Genomic DNA, 20,058 nt, shown 5'->3' with positions numbered 1-20,058 from the left:
TTGCTGCTCGCTTTTTGCTACCCACCTCTCCTCCCCTGCTCCACCTTGTCGTGTACAACGTGGCATTTGCTTCTACGTCATCGTTGCTGCTCTGTTCATATGGGGGAATAGTACAGCCCTATATTTTTTGTAAGCCATTATTAAAATAGTTGTATGTTGAATGTCAAACATTATAGTACAGGTATGAGTTTTGACAATTATCGATCGATCATAATCCAAAGCACAGAATTACCACTAATCATCTGATAACATTGACAACAACAGAAATCAAAGCCGACTGAAACTTTCAGCCGGAGGGGCGTTACTGTATCTCAGCAGTTCACAGTAGATGAGTCAGACCGATCAACCCAACATCCTGTTTCATACATGAGACCTTTAAATCATTACGTCTTCATGTAGGTGAGTTCTGCTACAGTACAGAAAACTGCCAACAATAAGCTCAGGTACTAAGCTATACTACTTGAGGCTTTGGCATTTGAAAATGTATTTTTTTCAACTAAATACAGACAGTGACAATGATGGTGATTTATTGATGCTAAATATATGTACTGAAATAACTAAAGAGTACTACAATCTGTGTAGCACAGTTTTTCAGAAGTGAGACCCAATGGACCCACTGGCTTCATACCCTCATAATGAGGCTTCAACTTTCAGACAGCAGGAGAAAGACAAAGGTTAAAATACATTATCTCATATTTTAACCTCCATAGCCAGGCAACAACAAAGAACAAATCCAGTGAGAGAAACAAAGAGAGAAACAGAAGGAGAGAATCTACAGCAACATGATAAAAAAGAATATCCTGTTAAATTATTCTCCTAGAGAGAGAGAGAGAGAGAGAGAGAGAGATCGCCATTCTAGTGTACAATCATGTCCAGAATTACCCTTTACACTCTCTGTGATTCTTCCATCACCAGCTCATTACTGCTATTTTCTCAGCTCACACTGATCACATTCACACTTTGGGATTCAGTGAGAAATAAAAGCTCAAATCATTTCAGTGATTTTTTTTTTTTGAAGGAAAAAAATATTGCATTCCACATTTTTTTCTATAAAAGACTAACGCAAAGTGAGACTGATAAAGGAAGGCCTGATTTTTCACAGCGTCTGTGCTGTGTTCTGGCTGCGTCAGTGTTTTGTTCTGTCCTATGTGACGCGCCATACCACACCGGGAGCGTCTCAGAAGCAGAGCGTCTTGCTGCCCGACTCGCAGATTACTACTACTAATAAGTACTACTACAGAACAATCACGTGTTTATTAAGCTTGTATCTACCTTCCACTCCAAGCATTACTGCAACTAAACTCCATACCTTTTAATTGCTGGCATTGTCCTTAGAAAAAGGATCTCTGGTGTCTATTATGTTTTTCAACTTCCAAAATGAATCTGACATGATATTCACGCTGTTTTGCTTCCTGCCCAGCTGTCTGACTCGCGGGGGGTTTGCAGCGCCCCGGGAACGCAGAGCAGACGAGCCCGGTGAAAAATAGGGGTTAAATAAACTCAACACATTGTGTTTACACATATCTACATTTTCAGCCAAATCAATCCACTGGGATACCTCCTGCACATTTACAAGTAAATACTATCTGAAAATTGCATCATTTTTATTTATGTATTCATATTTTTTTACTTTTTGGCAATTCCTGCTTCAGTCATATCTAAGCTCACTCTGTCCTGTAAATGACTAAATAGCATTGATAGCACCTAGGTTATTGTTTTTAATGCCGTGATAAAGTCAATGTGACAGGAGGATTAAAAAGTAAACCAAACTGTTTTCATCTGCACTAATTCTTACAGGCTCTGCTACCTCATGGCATGCAGGCATCAACATTTTGTAATTGTTAACTATCATGATGTAACTGGAATAACAAGAGCAATATGTTGTTATTAGAACAAGTGATGGCTTGCTACTAAACTCTGCCCCCTCAGGCTCTGTTTTTGGGTATGGCATTCATTTATAACTTACCTGTAGCCATGCTGAGTGTCCACACACACGCCACCATTGAAGCAGGGGTTTCTGGGGTATGCGGTGCAGGGCTGATGGGACTGCTCTCTACCTGGGCAGGAGCACACAGCTGTGGATTCCACTGTCACAGATACAAGACTCATAGTCCCACAATCCACGACTGTGGGTGTGTCCCGCACATTCAAAACGTTGGTGCAGCCACCGGCCCCGGCACACTCTGAGCTGGGACACTCGTCTACCCGAACTTGGGACACGCTGACCTGAAGGAATGACTGGAGCTGGATGGAGAAAAACCAGGAAAAGAAACCAGATATTGACAGTATACTGGTGAAACACAATGTAAAAATGTAGTAGTACTTTTATAGTTCCAACCACTCCAGGCACTGTAATAGTTTCCTGGGCATGACATCAGCACCAGTCCACCTGCCAAATGCACATTAAATGGCACGCCCCCTTTGTTTTCCGCCACTGTGGGTAATTGGTTGATCAAATGCATACACAATGATCGGTTGTGAGTGCTAATTTCCAACCCTGGTGGAAAAATTACACTCCTAACTCTTGTCTTCATTATGAATGTATTTAACATTGAATACACACGCATTAAAGCGTAATATCAGAAGGGTCTATCCTCATAAAAAAGATAAAGCATGAACATAGTGGTTGTGGAGGTTGCTTGCCATCCCCTTGCCGCTGGCTTGTCAATAGCGCGGTATTGCAATATTTCAGTTATCGCGACAGCCCTGCATCAGACTATAAGAACTACAGCAGAGTGTATTTCCTTTTGCACAGGCTATTATAACTATCAGTAGGTGGTGCTAGGGAAGCAGACAACTATACCCCAGCAGCTTCACACCCACAAACACTACCAACGGTGTTCATTCAACGGACACAGACCAGAAGCACCATAGCCTGGTAATATTTCTGGGTCTCTGCAGTGGAGGGCAAGTGAATTCAAATATTTCATTTAACTTTCTTTTTTATCATTTAAAATGTCATTTGAAACAAAAAGTTAACTAGCTACAGAGAGCACCAGATGGGAGGAAGGCTCTTGATATGTTCAAATGCATCCCAATAATCTTTTAACATACTTTGATTAAAAATCAAGGAATATTTAACAGCTGGCAGACCGGGCCCAACATGTGGAACATATGAGTGATCTTAAGCTTTTTTGCCATGCCGGCTAGAAATCACCAAACTTTTTGGAGAAAATGAAACAACACCAATCCAGCTTTAACATTAAAGGGATCTTCCTGCATTCATTGCTATAATGTTTGAGGTATATTGTGGTTGTGTGTCCTTATATGAGTCTTTACATTTCATGTCTTTATCTATACTCACTGACATAAACATTTGGAGACTAAACATATCCCAATTAAAAAACTTAATGTAGTTTTTCTGTGAAATACAGTGATAATGATGTACTGAAACAAATTAATAGTTTATCCATGTAATTACCACTTTACAACCTAAATACATTTGCAAAAGAAACACAGCAAAACCCAGTCTAGGAACTGACATGTGAGGAACTGACTCAATGATCCATAATATAAGATATTAAATGTAAATGTATGCGTATGTAATAATGTCTGGCTAATCTAGTTTACACAGACCAATAAATACATGTGCATACACACTGACACACAGATAAACACCAGAATGTGGAAAGTGCAGATTCAATGTGAATGTATTACAGTATAGTGTTTTGCATTTGGTTCCACATTGGTTGTGCTGTCCTTGGCTAGTTAGAGTGACTCTGGTCAAGAGATTTTACGGAGTTTACATACACATGCATGCACTCAGAGTGTAGGCATGCACAGGGGCATATACACACATTGACACACTCTCACACACAAATACAAGTACATACCCACTAAATGTGAATCTTGGTGAACCGAAAGAGGGTCACTTCATGCTCAATGTTCTGGACTGATTGGACATTCGGTGTGACTGGATTGCACTCACTAACCATGCAGTTCACATATAATCCAGTTATTCCACCAAATGGCCTGTGTTGCAGTAGCTGTGACTTTGATACAGGTTGTGTTTAATGGATCATTGTTATTGGTGACTGACGTCTCATATCAGTTGAGCTTTAAACACTGAACAGTTGGAAAGATAAGTAGTGGTGGTTTTTTTTTCCCATTCAAAATCACAAGCTTTCATTTAACCTACTTGTGTCATTACTGCATCCACTTAATAGTCAATTTGGACACAAATACTTCTATTCATTGGTTTCCCTTGGCTGTAATGTTTCTGGGAGTATGTGCAGCCAGTGCAGATTCAATTACATGTGGAGGGAGTTGTGTCGGAGCTTTAGAAAGCTGAGAGAGTAACATAAAAAAGAAAATATTGCTAGTCTTAGCCTTTAAAGAGTTTGTGTAACAATGTTGTGTGGATATGTTTTAACCCGCACATCTGCTCATAAAATTATACTTAAAAGACAGAAAGCCACTTTGATAAAATATGAGGGCATCTGGTGTGTAAAGTGTACCATTTAGCCATAATAAAGTAAGGAGATACACTGCAAATAACACGCAAATGGAAAGTTTAGAGGTGAATTATGCTCCAGGAGAAGTTTCTTTGCAAGTTTTTTCTACTTTCTTTTTATCATGAATACATACAGTATCAGCATTGGAATATATTGTAACTGATCCATTTGAACTGACTGTGGCTGACTGAAGCATAATCTTTTACACCTTTGCCTGCCTTTATTTCCTATTCCCTTTTTTTATACAACGTGATTGCACATCGGTGCAGTCTCCTTCCCAGCACAGGATAATGGATCCTTCAAATCATTGACATTTAAAAGCCAATGAGACACACTCATGCAGTGCAGAACTGTCTGCAGAGGGAGGAGGAGGAGGTACGGAGGGGAAGTGGAGAAGGGGGGATGATTAGGGAGGCAGGAGACATAGGGAGTACAGACAGGAGGGAGAGGTGTCAGCATTGTGCTGGGTGTCAGGTGGTTAAAAAACAGTAGGTGGACAGCTAAGATATTCACCTAAAAATAACTTTTGATTTTGGTTTGCCACTCAATCAAATATACAGAAAAATGACTACATTAGTCTGGGGGTGACTCCAAATGGTCGACTGTTCCACATATCAACTATATGGTCGACTATTCCATATATATATATATATACATATATATATATATATATATATATATATATATATATATATATACACACACACACACACAGAACTGTGCAAAAGTTTTAGGCAGGTATGAAAACATGCTATAAACTAAGAAATCTTTAAAAAATGGAAATGTTAATAGTTTATTTTCATCAATTAACAAAATGCAGTGAATGAACAGAAGAGAAATCGAAATCAAACCCTTTGCCTTCAAGACAGCATCAATTCTTCTAGGTGCACTTGCACAAAGTTTTTGAAGGAACTCGGCAGGTAGGTTGATCTAAACATCTTGGAGAACTAACCACACATCTTCTGTGGATGTAGGCTTCCTCAAATCCTTCTGTCTCTTCATGTTATCCCAAACAGACTCGATGATGCTGAGATCAGGGCTCTGTGGGGGCCATGCCATCACTTCCAGGACCTCTTGTTCTTCTTTACTCTGAAGATAGTTCTTAATGACCTTGGCTGTATGTTTGGGGTCGTTGTCCTGCTGACGAATAAATTTGGGGCCAATCAAACGCCTCCCTGATGGTATTGCATAATGGCTGCCTGTATTTCTCAGCATTGAGGACACCATTAATCCTGACTAAATCTCCAACTCCATTTGCAGAAATGCAGCAAAGTTGCAAGGAACCTCCACCATGCTTCACTGTTGCCTGCAGACACTCATTATTGTACCGCTCTCCAGCCCTTCGGCAAACAACCTGCCTTCTGCTACAGCCAAAAATTTCAAATGTTGACTCATCAGTCCAGAGCACCTGCTGCCATTGTTCTGCATCCCATTTCCTATGGTTTCGTGCATAGTTGAGTCGCTTGGCCTTGTTTCTATGTCGGCGGTATGGCTTTTTGGCTGCAACTCTTCCATGAAGACCACTTCTGGCCAGACTTCTCCGGAAAGTAGATGGGTGTACCTGGGTCCCACTGGTTTCTGCTAGTTCTGAGCTGATGGCAGTGCTGGACATCTCCCCATTTCAAAGGGAAATAAGCCTGTTGTGTTTTTCATCTGCTGCACTAAGTTTCCTTGGCCGTCCACTGCGTCTACGATCCTCAACGTTGCCCGTTTCTTTGTGCTTTTTCAAAAGAGCTTGAACAGCACATCTTGAAACACCAGTCTGCTTTGAAATATTTGTCTGGGAGAGACCTTGCTGATGCAGTATAACTACCTATATACTATAACTGGTTGATCATACACCTGACTACAATCCTACAAAATCCCTGACTTTGTGCAAGTACCTATAAGAATTGATGCTGGTTTGAAGGCAAAGGGTAGTAACACCAAATATTGATGTGATTTAGATTTTTCTTTTGTTTCGCTCACTTTTCACTTTGTTTATTTTTATCAATTCTACTTATTAATCAGAGCACTCACATAAGAATGTACTATTAGAGCGCTGAATACTCAAATATACTTTAAATTTATTAACAATTATTTTTAAATAAGCAGGGGGAAGCACGTAAAAACAGCTAGCGGCCACAAACGGGGTCTCTCTCTCTCTCTCTCTCTCTCTCTCTCTCTCTCTGTCTGCCTTTCACTTCTTTTCGATATGTGGATTGAAGGAATAAAATTTGGTGCCAAAAGTTTTCAACCACGAAAAGCAAGCGGACAAAGAGAAACCGATCTAACTGATGCGTTCTGTCTGTCTTTTTAGCTCCACACAAAAAAACATCACTGTCCATTCTAAAACATCAGCTAAGCGATAGTCACATGTATCTCATGTGTAATCATTTTGTTGTTTCTATTGCTATTATAGATAAAGCTTAAACGCCGTGGGATTAATGAAAAAAGCAAACAACCGATACGAACAAAACTAAAGGCAAGACTTGACCAAGCAGATTCCACAATGTAAATTCTTAATCAGGGACACCCCTAGATCGGTCTCATCCGGTTCAATAGCACCCAAAATAGGGCTTTATTCATGCTTCATGATTCATTTCTTTGTTAGTTTGGAATGCTAATAAGACATTTTAATTATTGACAGGAGAGCACATTTGTGTTTCTTTCATTCTTGTACTTCTTTTCAGGTGGGAATGTGCTCTGCATTGTGTCTTTCTTCTGTAGATTATATCACTCATTCTATCAGACCTTACTACTTTTCATGCATATGAAATGTAACACAAAGTGCTTCACAGAATCCACACAAAGTGATAAATGGCTTTGTAATAATGAAACACTTAATAATGACAGCATTCACTAAAAATAAAAACAGGAGCTGAGGAAACGCCATCATAAATCTCATCAATTTATAGTGAGGAAACAACAGAGGCCAGATTAGAAATGCATAAAAACTCCAACTTGGTAAATACCAAAATACACCATTTAGTAAAACATAAATAAATAAATAGACAGATAAATACATCGAAAAGGACCTTAATATTTTCAAGCAAACGGGAAGCCAGCGCAGAGAATTTAAAGTTGGTGCAATGTGTGTTCTCTTTCTGGTCCTAGTCAACACACGTGCAGCTGCGTTTTGCAGTAATTTAAATCAAGCTTTATTCTTGTTAGGGAAAGTAGAGCATTACAATATTCAATCCTGCAGTTAATAAAGGTGTGTATTAATGTCTCTGTAATGGCTTGAGGGAAAAATGGGCGCACTCTGGCAATGTTCTCAAGATAATTAAATGCATTCTCAGTCATGTTTCTAATGTGATGTTTAAAACTAAGGTCCGAATCAAAGATAACTCCTATGTTTTTAACTTGTCGACAATGGGTTTAATGCCAGTGCTTGCAGTTTTGCATTGAGTTTCTCTCTGAGCTTCAGTAGCAATAACCAAGACTTCAGTTTTGTCCATGGTGAGCTGTAAAAAATGCCCTGCCATCCATAACGTTTTCAAGTGGCAGTTTGTTAAAGTTAAATTGTGTGGGATCTAAAATTGAACCCTGGGGAACACCACAATTAATTTTATATATTTTAGATGAACATTCATCCATACATACAAAACATTCTCTATTGTTAGGATATGATTTAAAACATTAAAAACAGAACCAGAGGGGCCAATCAGCCGGAAGTCTGTAGTTAGAACAAATGCATCTAAATTGTTATGCTTCAGAAGAGGTTTTACTATGGCTGTCTTTAGAGCAGTGGGGAAAACACCCACTTGAAAAGAACAGTTAACAATGTTAAGAAACTCTCCCACAAAAAATCCATAAACATTTGGATGTGGGAATTGGATCTAAAAAGCAGCTTGCTGGTTTTAATTAGAAAATAACTTTACCAATTATCTTAGCATCAACCAGGACGCATTTATTCAGTGTTTCCTCACATAAAACAGAGTTTATTAAGTATATTTCTATCTATTCAATCTATTAGTGTGTATTTTATCTCTGAAGTGGACTGCAATTTTTTTCACATTTGGAGTTGGGAAAACATACTGCTAGACTAATTAAATGGGCAATGGTTAAAAAGAGGATTTTGGGGTTATTCCGGTTGTTGGTTGTCAGTTTTGAGAAGTCTGCTTGTCTTGCATGTGTAATTGCCTTGTTGTAAATAGTCAGTTGTTCATGGAACATTTGATAATTGACCATTCATTTATTATTTCTTCATCTTCTTTCTGCGGTTTGACATTTTCTCTTTAATTATTTAATTTTCCTTCATTTCTCCAGGGAGGTGTTGGATTAGAAGTCATCTTTTTCTGTTTTAGTGGAGCCAGTGTGTCAAGGGTTGACCTTAATTTACAGATACATTTACAGATAAAAAAAAAAAGTGCACTCACTTCAGTTGTAAGATAGAGCTTCCTGACGGTTTGTTCTGGAATATATAGTATAGTAAAGAAACATTTACAGTAAAATAAAATCATGATTATTAGCGATGCCTAATAAAAGACATCCACAATTGAAGAGATATTGACAGACAGGCCATGGGTTATATAAGGTCTAACATGTGGCCTCTTGTATTAGTAGGCTGAGTGACATGCACATAGTTCAACAGATGATTCCCAAAGCAAAAGAGTCACATTGATTGATTGTCCATATGCAAGTTAAAATAACCTCATAATAAAGTCAGAATTAGTGTGGATGGTTGAGAGTACTTCTGAAAAATCTGAAGGTCGACCATCATTTGGGTAGCCTTTAAACTAGCATACACATCATAGGAGGGCTGCTAAAAATAATGAAGAGGGATTTGTATTTATCAAATATAATGTGTAAATACATGTCTCTCTGCATATAGTACATATACATGTGTTTCTTAACCCCCAAAGCCTACATGGCTGAACATTAATCAGCATGCCCGATCTTTTGTATATAGTCTCCCAAATGTTGAGGAAATGTACAGAAAGCATACATTTGATCTTTCAAAGGCCGAAGAGTATGTAGAGCAAGCAATAAAGGACCAGCGGGGCATTGTGTTCCTTGGAGTATTATTCCAAAGCACTGAGAAGCTTTCCCAATCCTCTCCATTGCCTTCAGGGCCACATTAATATTATAATAAAATGAACCTTGGTATCTGAGCGCCATACCAACGATTTCTTTAAAGTGGAAAACCTGTGTAGTATCATTAAAAGTCAAAACACAGACGGATAACTCCCACTATTGAGGTAGAGCAGGGAGAAAAATAGACAATGGAAATGCAGATAATTTATTTTTTTAATCTCCTACTTCTGAGGCATTACTGGGGATTTGAGAACATTAATAATAAGTGCTGCTTCCTCTTCAGCACCCCATCCCCCCTTATTCCACTCTTCCTCTTTCTGTCCCATCCACCAGCCCCCCCTCCTCTATAGCTTCATTTCTCGTTCATCCTCTCCATTGCCATGCTTCACATCTCACATCTCCCTTTCTGGTTCTCTCTGTGGTCATGCTTTTCTTATCCTAAAAATGTAATCATATACTTGCTTTTCTCCACATCTCTAAACTTTCGCCTCCTTTCTTCCTCGACAAAAGCCACATGAAACAAAGAGATGGTACCCAGGAATGGAGGTAAGAGAGAGGAAAAAGATTGAGTGCGGTGATTGACCTGAACTGACCACCATGGCCATGACTGGACTCTGGATTTGCACTGTTCTCCCCCTAACACCCAAACACGCACACAAACACACAAACACACACACACACACACACACACACACACACACACACACACACACCCACACCCTTTTTCCTCTGAGGACATTGGTCAGCTCTCTCTTTCTCTCCCTGCTGGTAAAATGCATTCAATTAAACTTTCTTTGGTTAACTCTCTCCCTCTCTTACTCTCTCTCTCTTACACACACACACACACACACACACACACACACACACACACACACACACACACACACACACACACACACATCTCCTTCTCCCATTCAGACTTTTGAAACGTGAAATGAGGTCTGACTGAAGCCAGCGGCCAGGTAGCTTCAGTGTGATGAAGTGAATCGTTTGATTTTTACTAACTCTTGTCTATATAATGTTGGTATCCTTTTTTATGTTTTCAATTTTGCTTAGCCTGCCCTCTCTAGCGGGTGAAATGTAATTTATTAAAACAAGTTATAACTAAAAGAGGATATAGGAGGATCTACTTTATACTTTATGCTCTTTTAAACGCAAGCAAGGTTTGCTTGCATTTAAAAGAGCACAGTAAGTGTTGGTTTTTTTTGCTTCCTTCGACTGCAACAGCCAAAGTATTATAGGCATTATCCACACTGGGCATTTCTGTTAGAGTCAAATTGGATGGGATTTAAGGATGTTCCACACTCATGGACTATGAATAAAGGAGAAATAACAGTTTTTTTTTACCTGGATTGGCCCAGATAAAACTGTCCAAGACAATGGTCAAAATCTGACCTCATTTCCCCGTGTCCTAAATAACAGAAATGTTTTGTCCGTTTATTTTAGGTGAAGGATGATCTGTGGAGACCCATATCATCACTGACACTAATAAGAAGTAAAATATGTCCACTACAGGTGGCCCGTCCAGACAAACCATACAAGCTGTTTCTTTGGCTGAGTTGAGTTGATGAGGTGGTCATCAACTCAACTCAAAGGGGGTGGAGGCGTTTGGCACATGGATCAGCCATCTAAACTTCCATTTAAAACCATTATGGCTTAGGGTTTTAGACAAGGTAGCCGTGTTTTAGCTAAATACTAATCTGAAATATGACCTTTGGCTATTTCTGTATCACTCTTATGTATTCAAACTAACCAGACTATTTAAATGCAGTCATATTTTTTGTTCTTCATTTTCCAATACCACATTCATATATAGCTGTTTGGTGTGATTCAAGTAAACACTGTAGGCCAATCCCCAGATTTTTCCCCAGATGTATCCCTTGACTGCAAGAGTTAATACGGGAAATTCAGTGTTTAACCATGGCAGGCTGTGCATTGTACTTCAGCAGGGAGAGTTCTATAATCTGTCTGGTCAATTGCATACCCCACTGCCCAGTTAATCATGAGACCGCACAATCTAACATGCTATGTGTGGAAGCATTTAAAATTTGACACCATATATGGAAAAGGCCTGGATGAAGGGGTTTCAATGGGCCTCATTCACCAATATCTTCCTAAGTTTTCTCTTAAATATGTTCTTAAGAAAGTCCTTAAGAAAATTCTACGTCGGATTCATGACATGTTCTTAAACAGCAGAATTGTTTGCACCTGTGTTCTTAGGATTGATGAATCCCACGTCTTCGTAATTGAAAGTGCGTGTCAATTGTTCCTCATTAGCATAAGAAAACGCCCCGCAAATTCCCACATAAGGACATGACACTTCCTGTGCACCTCCTGGGAAGCGGGAGACCGCCTTCAAGAGATGATTGTCGGAGTCGCAGATGACTTGTATATTGCAGTGGTGAATCTCCACTCAGGATGGCAGATCTCATGGCTAACAAAAAGAAATGCTCAACAGACTACACAGGTATAGTGGTAAAGTATCCCACCATACACATCTTCAGTTTCCCAAACCTGCAGGTCTTTGGACTACGTGAGGAAACCAGAGGACCTTGACAAAACCCATGTGAACATGTGGGCAAAATTAAAACTCTCCACAGAAAGGCCCTGGCCTGACAATCAAAGTCAATACCAGGTGTAAATGAAGCTGCACTGCTTCCACTGATATCACCATTACAAGGAAATAGGCTCCAAGCACACAACACCGCACTTACAAAATATGCCAATCAAAACATAAAAGCATCCGTTACAGAAGAGGTTTGGTAAAGATTAGGGCTGGGACGGTTACCGCATTACCGCAATACCGCAGTCATGTGACGCCTACCGCGGGTCTGAGCTCGTCACCGTCATCACCGCAAAGAAACACTGGCCTGCACATGTATGCACGTTGTGTCTAATGACATGGATTGTGTCTGATGACATTGTGTCTTACATGGATTCACGGTTTTCTAAACAAAACTTATCAAAAGATGGAGCAAATCCGACCTTTCGCGAGTTGGGGAGCGCAATGTTCCATGACACATAATAACATTCCATTCGTGTTGACTATTAGGCATATATGCGAGAGTACCTGTGTAATGTCTTGTATCGGAGAAATGTCATTTCTCCTTTCTCAGCTGAGATAGACACATTAACGTTACAGCTGCAGTGTTTACCATTGCACATTAGCCTAGCAGCTAACGGAGTTTCCTTCTGTTTATAGCTTTATCCGGATAAAACGGCACCGTTGAATTTCAGCCTGCATGCACGTTTCGTAGCCTAAAACAGAGCGGCTTATATTGGTAGAGAGAGCAACAAGTTAGTGGACTGCCGAGGCGCCCCCTCTGCTCTCTGTCTGCTCAGCTGCACTCGGGCTGCAACATGTTGTAAGTTTTAAGCCAATATTTTTTCGGGGGTAACGCTATTCACTTTACCGGCAGTATTGACAATAGATAAAGCCACCGTGTCTTGAGAAGCTCTAGCTTGTTGTTTTATTGTTCACTTTTAACTCAGTTTACGTCATCTTTGCTATCTCTTTTTCCTCTCTCTCTTCCTCACAGCGGCACTCATAAGCTACTCTCCGTTACCGCTCGCTCTCCTTGCGCGACCACACGGGCACTGATGTCACTCACTTAAGGCAGCCTGCCATTCTTCCACACTTTTCTCATTCAAGTAAATGTGTAAAGTGTGTCCAAACCTTTGACTGCTACTGTACATTGCTTGCTCTTTAATGAGACATGATGTGGTTGAAAATGTCTCTCAGACCGTTGAAATGCTGACTTGGCTGTGTTGAGAAAGTTTTCAGGACAAATGAGCAACAATGTTGAATAATACATACTTCTGATGTTTTTGTGTTCATGTTGTGTCCACTGGCCTGGACTGCAACGGAGAGCTGTTTTCAGGCAGGAACGATCAAAGGAGAAACCCAAGTGGGAACCAAGAATGTTGTTGCTGCATTGCCCACTATAACAAGCAAACACTGTTGTGGAAGCAGGTTAGACAGGTTTCCTTCTTTATGTTGAATTAGATGAGCAGATACCTTGTTATCCATCTAGAAGACATATACACGCACGAAAAGGCTGGAAAAAGTGTGTAGCATGCGTGGTGTACACAGTTTCTGCGTGCACCTTTAGAGTGGCTGCTTTATGAAAAGAACTTGGCGTGAGGGATTGTGCTTTCTGAGTACACAACATCCCATTAGGCGTGTTCATAAGCCAGCTATGGCTTTTGGACCATGCTGGGTCAAAGACACTTTTCCTGTGCTGACTGTTCAATATAAAAAAGAACAAAAACTGGAATTTGGAGTTAATTTTTATTTATTAGGCAGGCTTTTTCCTCACTATTTCAGTAACTCGTATATAACTCACTCTTTTCTGGTTTGAGTCTCAGATTGACATTTATTTTCCTGCTGAACTGTCTCATCTGGCTGGCTTATTAAGAAAGTGTTGGACCAGAGGAGACATTGACAGTGTATTAAACTGTCGTAGTCTAAAAACGTTAAAGTAGCCTAAATAGTCTGTCACATCTCTGTGTCCTCCTCTGTTCTCTGCCTTTTATCTTCAGCCATTACCTTCATTTTAATTCTGGAAATGAAATGCCAACCTATTGCAAAATTTCAGACATGAGTGGCAAACAACTGTGTTTAATTCTAGGGTTGGTTATTGTTTGAAAATGTTCGATACTAATAGAGATAGATATGCCTTTTGCTGCTGCAGTACCCCCCCATCAAAGCTTTATTACATTTTGGATTGGATAAACAAATGAAACTAGAATTTCTGGCTACTGGGGTTCGGTATCCTATTGTCATGGTGGTGTTTGTTTTTGATGTCTTGGGATTCTGTGTTTGGTGGGTTTTTCTGTTTCTCTCCCTGGCAGTGTGTGTGTGCAGCAGAGGCCGTGGCTGCCTGAGCTGGGTCTCTGTAACAAGGCGCACCTGGCATTCATCTTGTAATCATTCCACCCATAACAGCCTGGTCAGGACGCGACTCCTTTGCCAGATTATACCGATACAGTCGGCATAGTTCAGTGGCTCTTTGCGCTTGTGTTTTATAGTAACTAACCTGAGTTTTCCTAGTGTGCGTGACACTACAAGTTTTGTAGTATTTTTGTTCATGTATTTTTGGATTTCTGGTCTAATTGGAGTTTTTCCTGTATGCAATTTCCGGCGTGCCCAGCAGTCCAACCACTGTTCCAGTGTTCCCCTGCTCTCAGCCTAAGTGATTCTTCTGGTCAGCCATCACCTCCTGCTACGCCAGCCAGCCCTCAAATGCCACTGCCTACCATCAGCCAGTTCCCCAGACACTCAGGCAGTTGCCGATAAAAGGCATAAAAAAAGACTTTGCGTTGTTACCATTTTCAACCAAGTCGGCAGCCAATAATACAAAAGTCTGCCAACCTTTGTGTTTGTTAGATAGGGAAAACCCTGCATACACATTGAAATCAGTTAAAAAAGCTAGTCCTGAAAAATAACCCAAGGTGGGACGCATGAGAAAAGGCTTGGAGGTTATGGATTGTTTTTTTCACAGTATTTACGGATGTCAGTGTGTTGTTCTAAAATCAGTTTCTTGTCCAGGATGAGTCCAAACTATTTGACACTGCTCTTATTTTAATAGTGATGTAGTTAGGTTTGTGTACTATGCTGTTTGTAGACTTTCAGTCCTGCATCCAGCAAACAGAGACAATGTAGCACATTTTGACTGACATATTTGATTTGTTGGATTTTTACCTCAGGCTTCAGCCAAAACATTGCCAGAGGCAAAACTGCTGCCTGCAACCAACAAGAGTCCCATGTGGGATTTCTCTGTGGCTTGACGTTTCCAGTGGTGTGCATTTGGTTGGATTATGTTATGTAGATCATCATGTCAATCAATGAAGTCGGACTGATCAGCCAACAAAACAACCAGATTGTAAGACATGCATTGTGTCCACTTTAAGTATCGATATGGATAAAAGGCTAAAGAACACAGATAATGACCTACCTTTTGTTTGTGGGCAGCCAGATAGCCATGGATTTTCTCAGGCTGGAGGAAGGCGGGTCCACCGTGCACAGCAAAGCGGACATCCAGCATTCGCTCCTTCACATCCATGAGGCTAAAGATGTTGACGTCATCAGATGGAACGGAGAGCATCTCAGACAGGAAGTCCACCAGCAGCTCGTAGCGGCTCCGCTGCTTCCCTCTCAGTTCAATGAACTCCTTTGCTGTGATGTCTGAGAAACACACACACACACACACGATTGGAGTTGTAGAATGTATAGAAGTGGCCTCATTATTTCCACCCGTGCTCAAGGATAAATCCAATTATTTTTTTTTTAAACTGCGCCCAAGTGTTAAACTAAAAAAATACTCCACAAAACTCAAGACTGGAGATTTAATGATAAATGATTGAATATGGCTCACTTTATCCGACAAAATCTTTTGTTTGGTTGGTGATTTTGTCTGCACAGTATGTCTGCTTTTGTGTGTGTGTGTGCAGGTGAAGGTAGTGATTGGAAAATGGATTTCAACAACCTAACGACTGTGAGGGTTAATAATTTGTGGTTTCATTTCTAATCTAATAAACTCTACAACAGGCTCCTGAAGAAGAAATACATTTTGCTCTGGTTATTTTCCCCCAAAACAGTCCAGCAGCTGTGGTTAAGCATGCCTCAGTTGTATGTTTAAGGACCAAATTTGACAGTTATGTTCATAAGATCTGGTACACAAACAAGATCAACTTTTAAGATCGCTCTATTGACCATTGGCCGTTGTCAAGATTAAGAACAGGTCTGATGACATGGCCGCCACGATAATCTCTCAGACTTGTTTGATGAAAGTGACAATCTGGACTCAGACAAGAATCAACCAGCAGTAGAGACACCAACAAGAAGAAAAGGAAATGACAATGGCAAAGCCATTCTATCCATTGTCTGGGTAGAATTTTGGGTCTCAAATTCAGCCATGCTGGGTCTTACAAGTACAGGTAAGTGTTGGCCTCGAGATCCAGTTTTAGGTCCGTGGAGAATTCCCTTAATGCAAATGAGGTCCTTTCTTAAATGCAGGGTTGGTAACTGTTTCCAATATACATATTTAATATTTGTTAAATATTGTTTGAAAAATAGTCTTTACGCCCCAACAGCAATAAATAACTTATGGGCTCTGAAAAAGGAGCGAAAAAGATCCGTCATCTGTGGCTGCTGTAATCCTGTGAATACATCCACGCGGTCCACTTGGAAACAACCAATGAAAAGCCTCCTTTCCCCGCTGAGTGTACTCTACCCCTCCCGTATACGAGCCTGAGCTCAATGCATGTCGTCAGGCATTGCTAACAGTACAGTACAGTTGAAACGTTCTGTATGATAATATTCGGTGACTACCTACAAATGATTAATATTGCACGAGTTGTAATAGTGCCAGCTGATAGCAATATCTAAAGCTATAATAAAACAACAACAACAACAACGCTATCAAAACATCGCTATGATGTTATGATTATGTAGCTGTTCATCCACTTATACTGTATCTGTCGCCATGTCTGCAAAGAAAGCGGAAATGCGTGGAGGAAATAACCTAAAACTTCATCTTCTTTGATTTTATGGTGAGTTGCAACCATAAAATGACCTAAAACCTTGTCTTAATTCATTATATATTCGGCAAATGATGTCTTCAGCGTTTATCGCATAAGCCGTTTACCTATTAAGAGAAAATTCAATGAGATCGAACGTACAAACTTTCTGTCAATATTTATGACATTCAATTGAATTTTACTGTGTCCATAAGGCATTTTTCATCCAATATTACTTAATTTGCATAAAAGTGTGTGGACGGAAACATGGCTACAGTCAGTGACTGTTGTTTTAAGACCAAATGTGAGCCTTTCCTCAAACTTGAGAACTGATTCCGCGGACTACCGGAAACTGCCCTACGTCATAAAAAATGTCTTCATAATGAACATTATGAGACTCAAACTGGTTCTCACACACACACACACACACACACAGATATAAAAATGGTTGGGCAGGGTGATTAGTTTTGTGAGTGTGTAGAGCGAGACAGAGCCTAGGCATTAACAGACAAGACAGGGGGCTCAGAATGGGCTCAGCAGATACAGCGTGAGGGATCCAGGCTAATGTCAGCTCCAATCAGTCAGTCCAGCGGGAGAAACAAGCACACATGCAGACAGAGAGACAGTCAGGGGGGATAGGGGCTGGAGGGAGAGGGTAGTAACTCCTAACACAGAGTGGCAGCCTTTGCACCTGGCTTTGATCCAACCTCACTTTTCACTGCAGCTTTCTCCTTCCCACAGGCTTCAGTGGAGTCGAGGCGGTGGTACACAGACACACTCCTGCCTGTAGGCTTGTGGTTTCACACAAATAGGTGCAAAAAAGGGATAAATATGTAGTTGTATACTGTTAGAGTCAGAACGACTGAGACAAAAGGTGGGAAAGGACAAACACTATCACAGTCTTTGTGCAGTTTGTTGTGATTCTTCCTGACTAAAGTCTTTACGGAAAAACAGTGGCATTTTCTTTTAAAGTTCTTTAGACCATGTCAATCAATTGTAAATTGAGGTTCTGAGGACTTTGAAGTCTTGAAAACTAACTTGAAACTTTTTTAGAAAGGAGCAACATATGCTTGCACAAAAGATAAGCAGATGTTACAATACTGTGTCTGAATTTACTATAAGCAAACTGCTACTTAAGGAAGAGTGATTGGTTGATTATTTATAGTTAAGTAGTTAAGGTAGAGAAAAAAACTATGATAGCAATTATTTATTTTAAAATAAAAATATTTAAAGATAAAACAAAGTAGCAATGCAAAAAAAGTAGGGCTTTAATCATCTTTGCCATTGTGAGATGTGTCAGATGTGTGAGAAGTTCCTTTTGCCAGCTTTTCTCAACTTTGTATCACATAATCATAAAGACACACGGGTAGTTAATGAGGCCAGTAAGAATACATCGGTAATTTGCATAATTGTGTGCAGCACTACGCAGATGGCACTCAGCTAACGCAAACATCTCTCCTCCCTAACTGTATTCAATGTAGATTGTTTTAGAGAAAACAAACACAATAATTCAAGATTGTTTTGGTTTCTCATGTGATTTTTTTAACCGACAAATATTTCACCCGCGATGCCGTGGCTGTTTTCTTTTCAGGACCGCACAGGGGGACAGTAGGGAAACACACTTGTTTGCCCAGAGTCAGACGAGACGGTTGACTTTGGGTTAATCTCTCTCAAGCCAACACACCGAACGATCCAGGGAGTTTTAATTGACCATAAAGACTGCTGTCAGTTTGACAGCAGAGTAAATTGAAATTCTTTGAGGTCTGGACTGTTGGACTGGTCACACAAAGCAAGCAATTCAAGGATGTCACCTTTTGCTCTGGGAAAAAAATGGGTGTTTTCTGCTGACATCTTATGGAATCATTCTTTTTAAAATCTAAAGTTAAAGGGAAGGCCAGCGATTCAGTAACTTCAATAATTATAATAACTATCATAACTGGGGAACTTAAACAAAGACATTTTTGTAACATTTGTACAATTTGTACAATTTGTAACACAGGCTTTCTGTTATAAATGCATGTTCTTCAAGCCTGATGACAAGCTGAGTCGTACTGATTAGCAATGAAAATCACCACTTGATGCAGCCATTATTCAATTCAGAAAATTGATGGGACACATTTGTAGGCATGTTGGTGTGCAATACAAGATCTTGACATCTTTCCGCATCCACAGAAAAGGGAACAGAAAAACAATGTGGTTTTGTGGCATTTCTTGACTTTTACCTACTTTCATTACATTTTAGCTGCTCTTTTAATGGAACACACCAGACTCTATAGAGGATGGATACCCGAACCTTTTGTTGTTGTGGCAGATATTTAGAAATGATGTTCGGGTTCGGGTCGGGCTCGATAAGGCATTGAACATTTTACATTTAAAACAGCTTATTATGTAGGTATGCGCCTGTGTTAACGTGCGCTTGTTGCCCCGTGTGCGCTGATGCCTCATCTGTTGACATTTCCGAATGCCTTCATACAGTTGCTTAATAAAAGCTTTCCACACAAACAAACATATGTGCCATTAGTATTAGAAAAAAACGAGTGTCGGGCTCGGGTCGGGCTCGGACATAAATATCTTAATGGCCTGGTTCGGTTACTGCTCTGTTGGACGCGGGCCGGGCTCGGACAGAAAAATGCGGCCCGATCCGCACTCTACCAGGCTCATAAACTGGCATTTAAAAAAAACAGTAACAGGGGTGATATGAGTAATGATAACTAAAGTGTCAGATCAGCAAGGGAGGTGAAGGAAGTGTATCTCACAAATAACCCCTGCATTAGCAAACTCAAATATTTTCTCACGCTAGTTCGTAAATAGTCACAATATTTTGATTTATTGATTTGTGTACAGGTCACAATTTTCTCGTTTATTTTGTGTACAGGTCACAATTTTTGAATGTTACCATTTCACGGACTGCCCTGACACTGGGCTGCTCTGGGGGACGCAACAACGGGGAAATTAAACACCACAACGGGGAAATTCAACGCCACACGCCGGTGACAAAGAGACGGACTGCCATATGGGGATGCGATCCCCGGGGGCAGGGACACGATCCACGGACTCTGTGGCA

The 20,058-nt window shown here is 40.3% G+C and overlaps 1 protein-coding gene across 1 annotated transcript in view; it reads right to left on the bottom strand.

The window, feature by feature from the left end:
* LOC144521905 (neural-cadherin) overlaps positions 1–20,058 on the bottom strand; it is a 340,271-nt gene that overhangs the window by 110,388 nt on the left and 209,825 nt on the right. The window contains exons 25-26 of the mRNA XM_078256568.1: positions 15,431–15,660; positions 1,967–2,244 (exon numbers count right to left, since the gene is read on the bottom strand). Of these exons, the coding sequence (XP_078112694.1) occupies positions 1,967–2,244; positions 15,431–15,660 (508 nt within the window). The remainder of the gene's footprint in view (positions 1–1,966; positions 2,245–15,430; positions 15,661–20,058) is intronic.

Source organism: Sander vitreus, chromosome 1 (assembly GCF_031162955.1).
Source record: "Sander vitreus isolate 19-12246 chromosome 1, sanVit1, whole genome shotgun sequence".
Taxonomy (NCBI): domain Eukaryota; kingdom Metazoa; phylum Chordata; class Actinopteri; order Perciformes; family Percidae; genus Sander; species Sander vitreus.
Note: the sequence above shows the minus strand (reverse complement) of the source record. Positions and strands in the feature narration are given on the sequence as shown.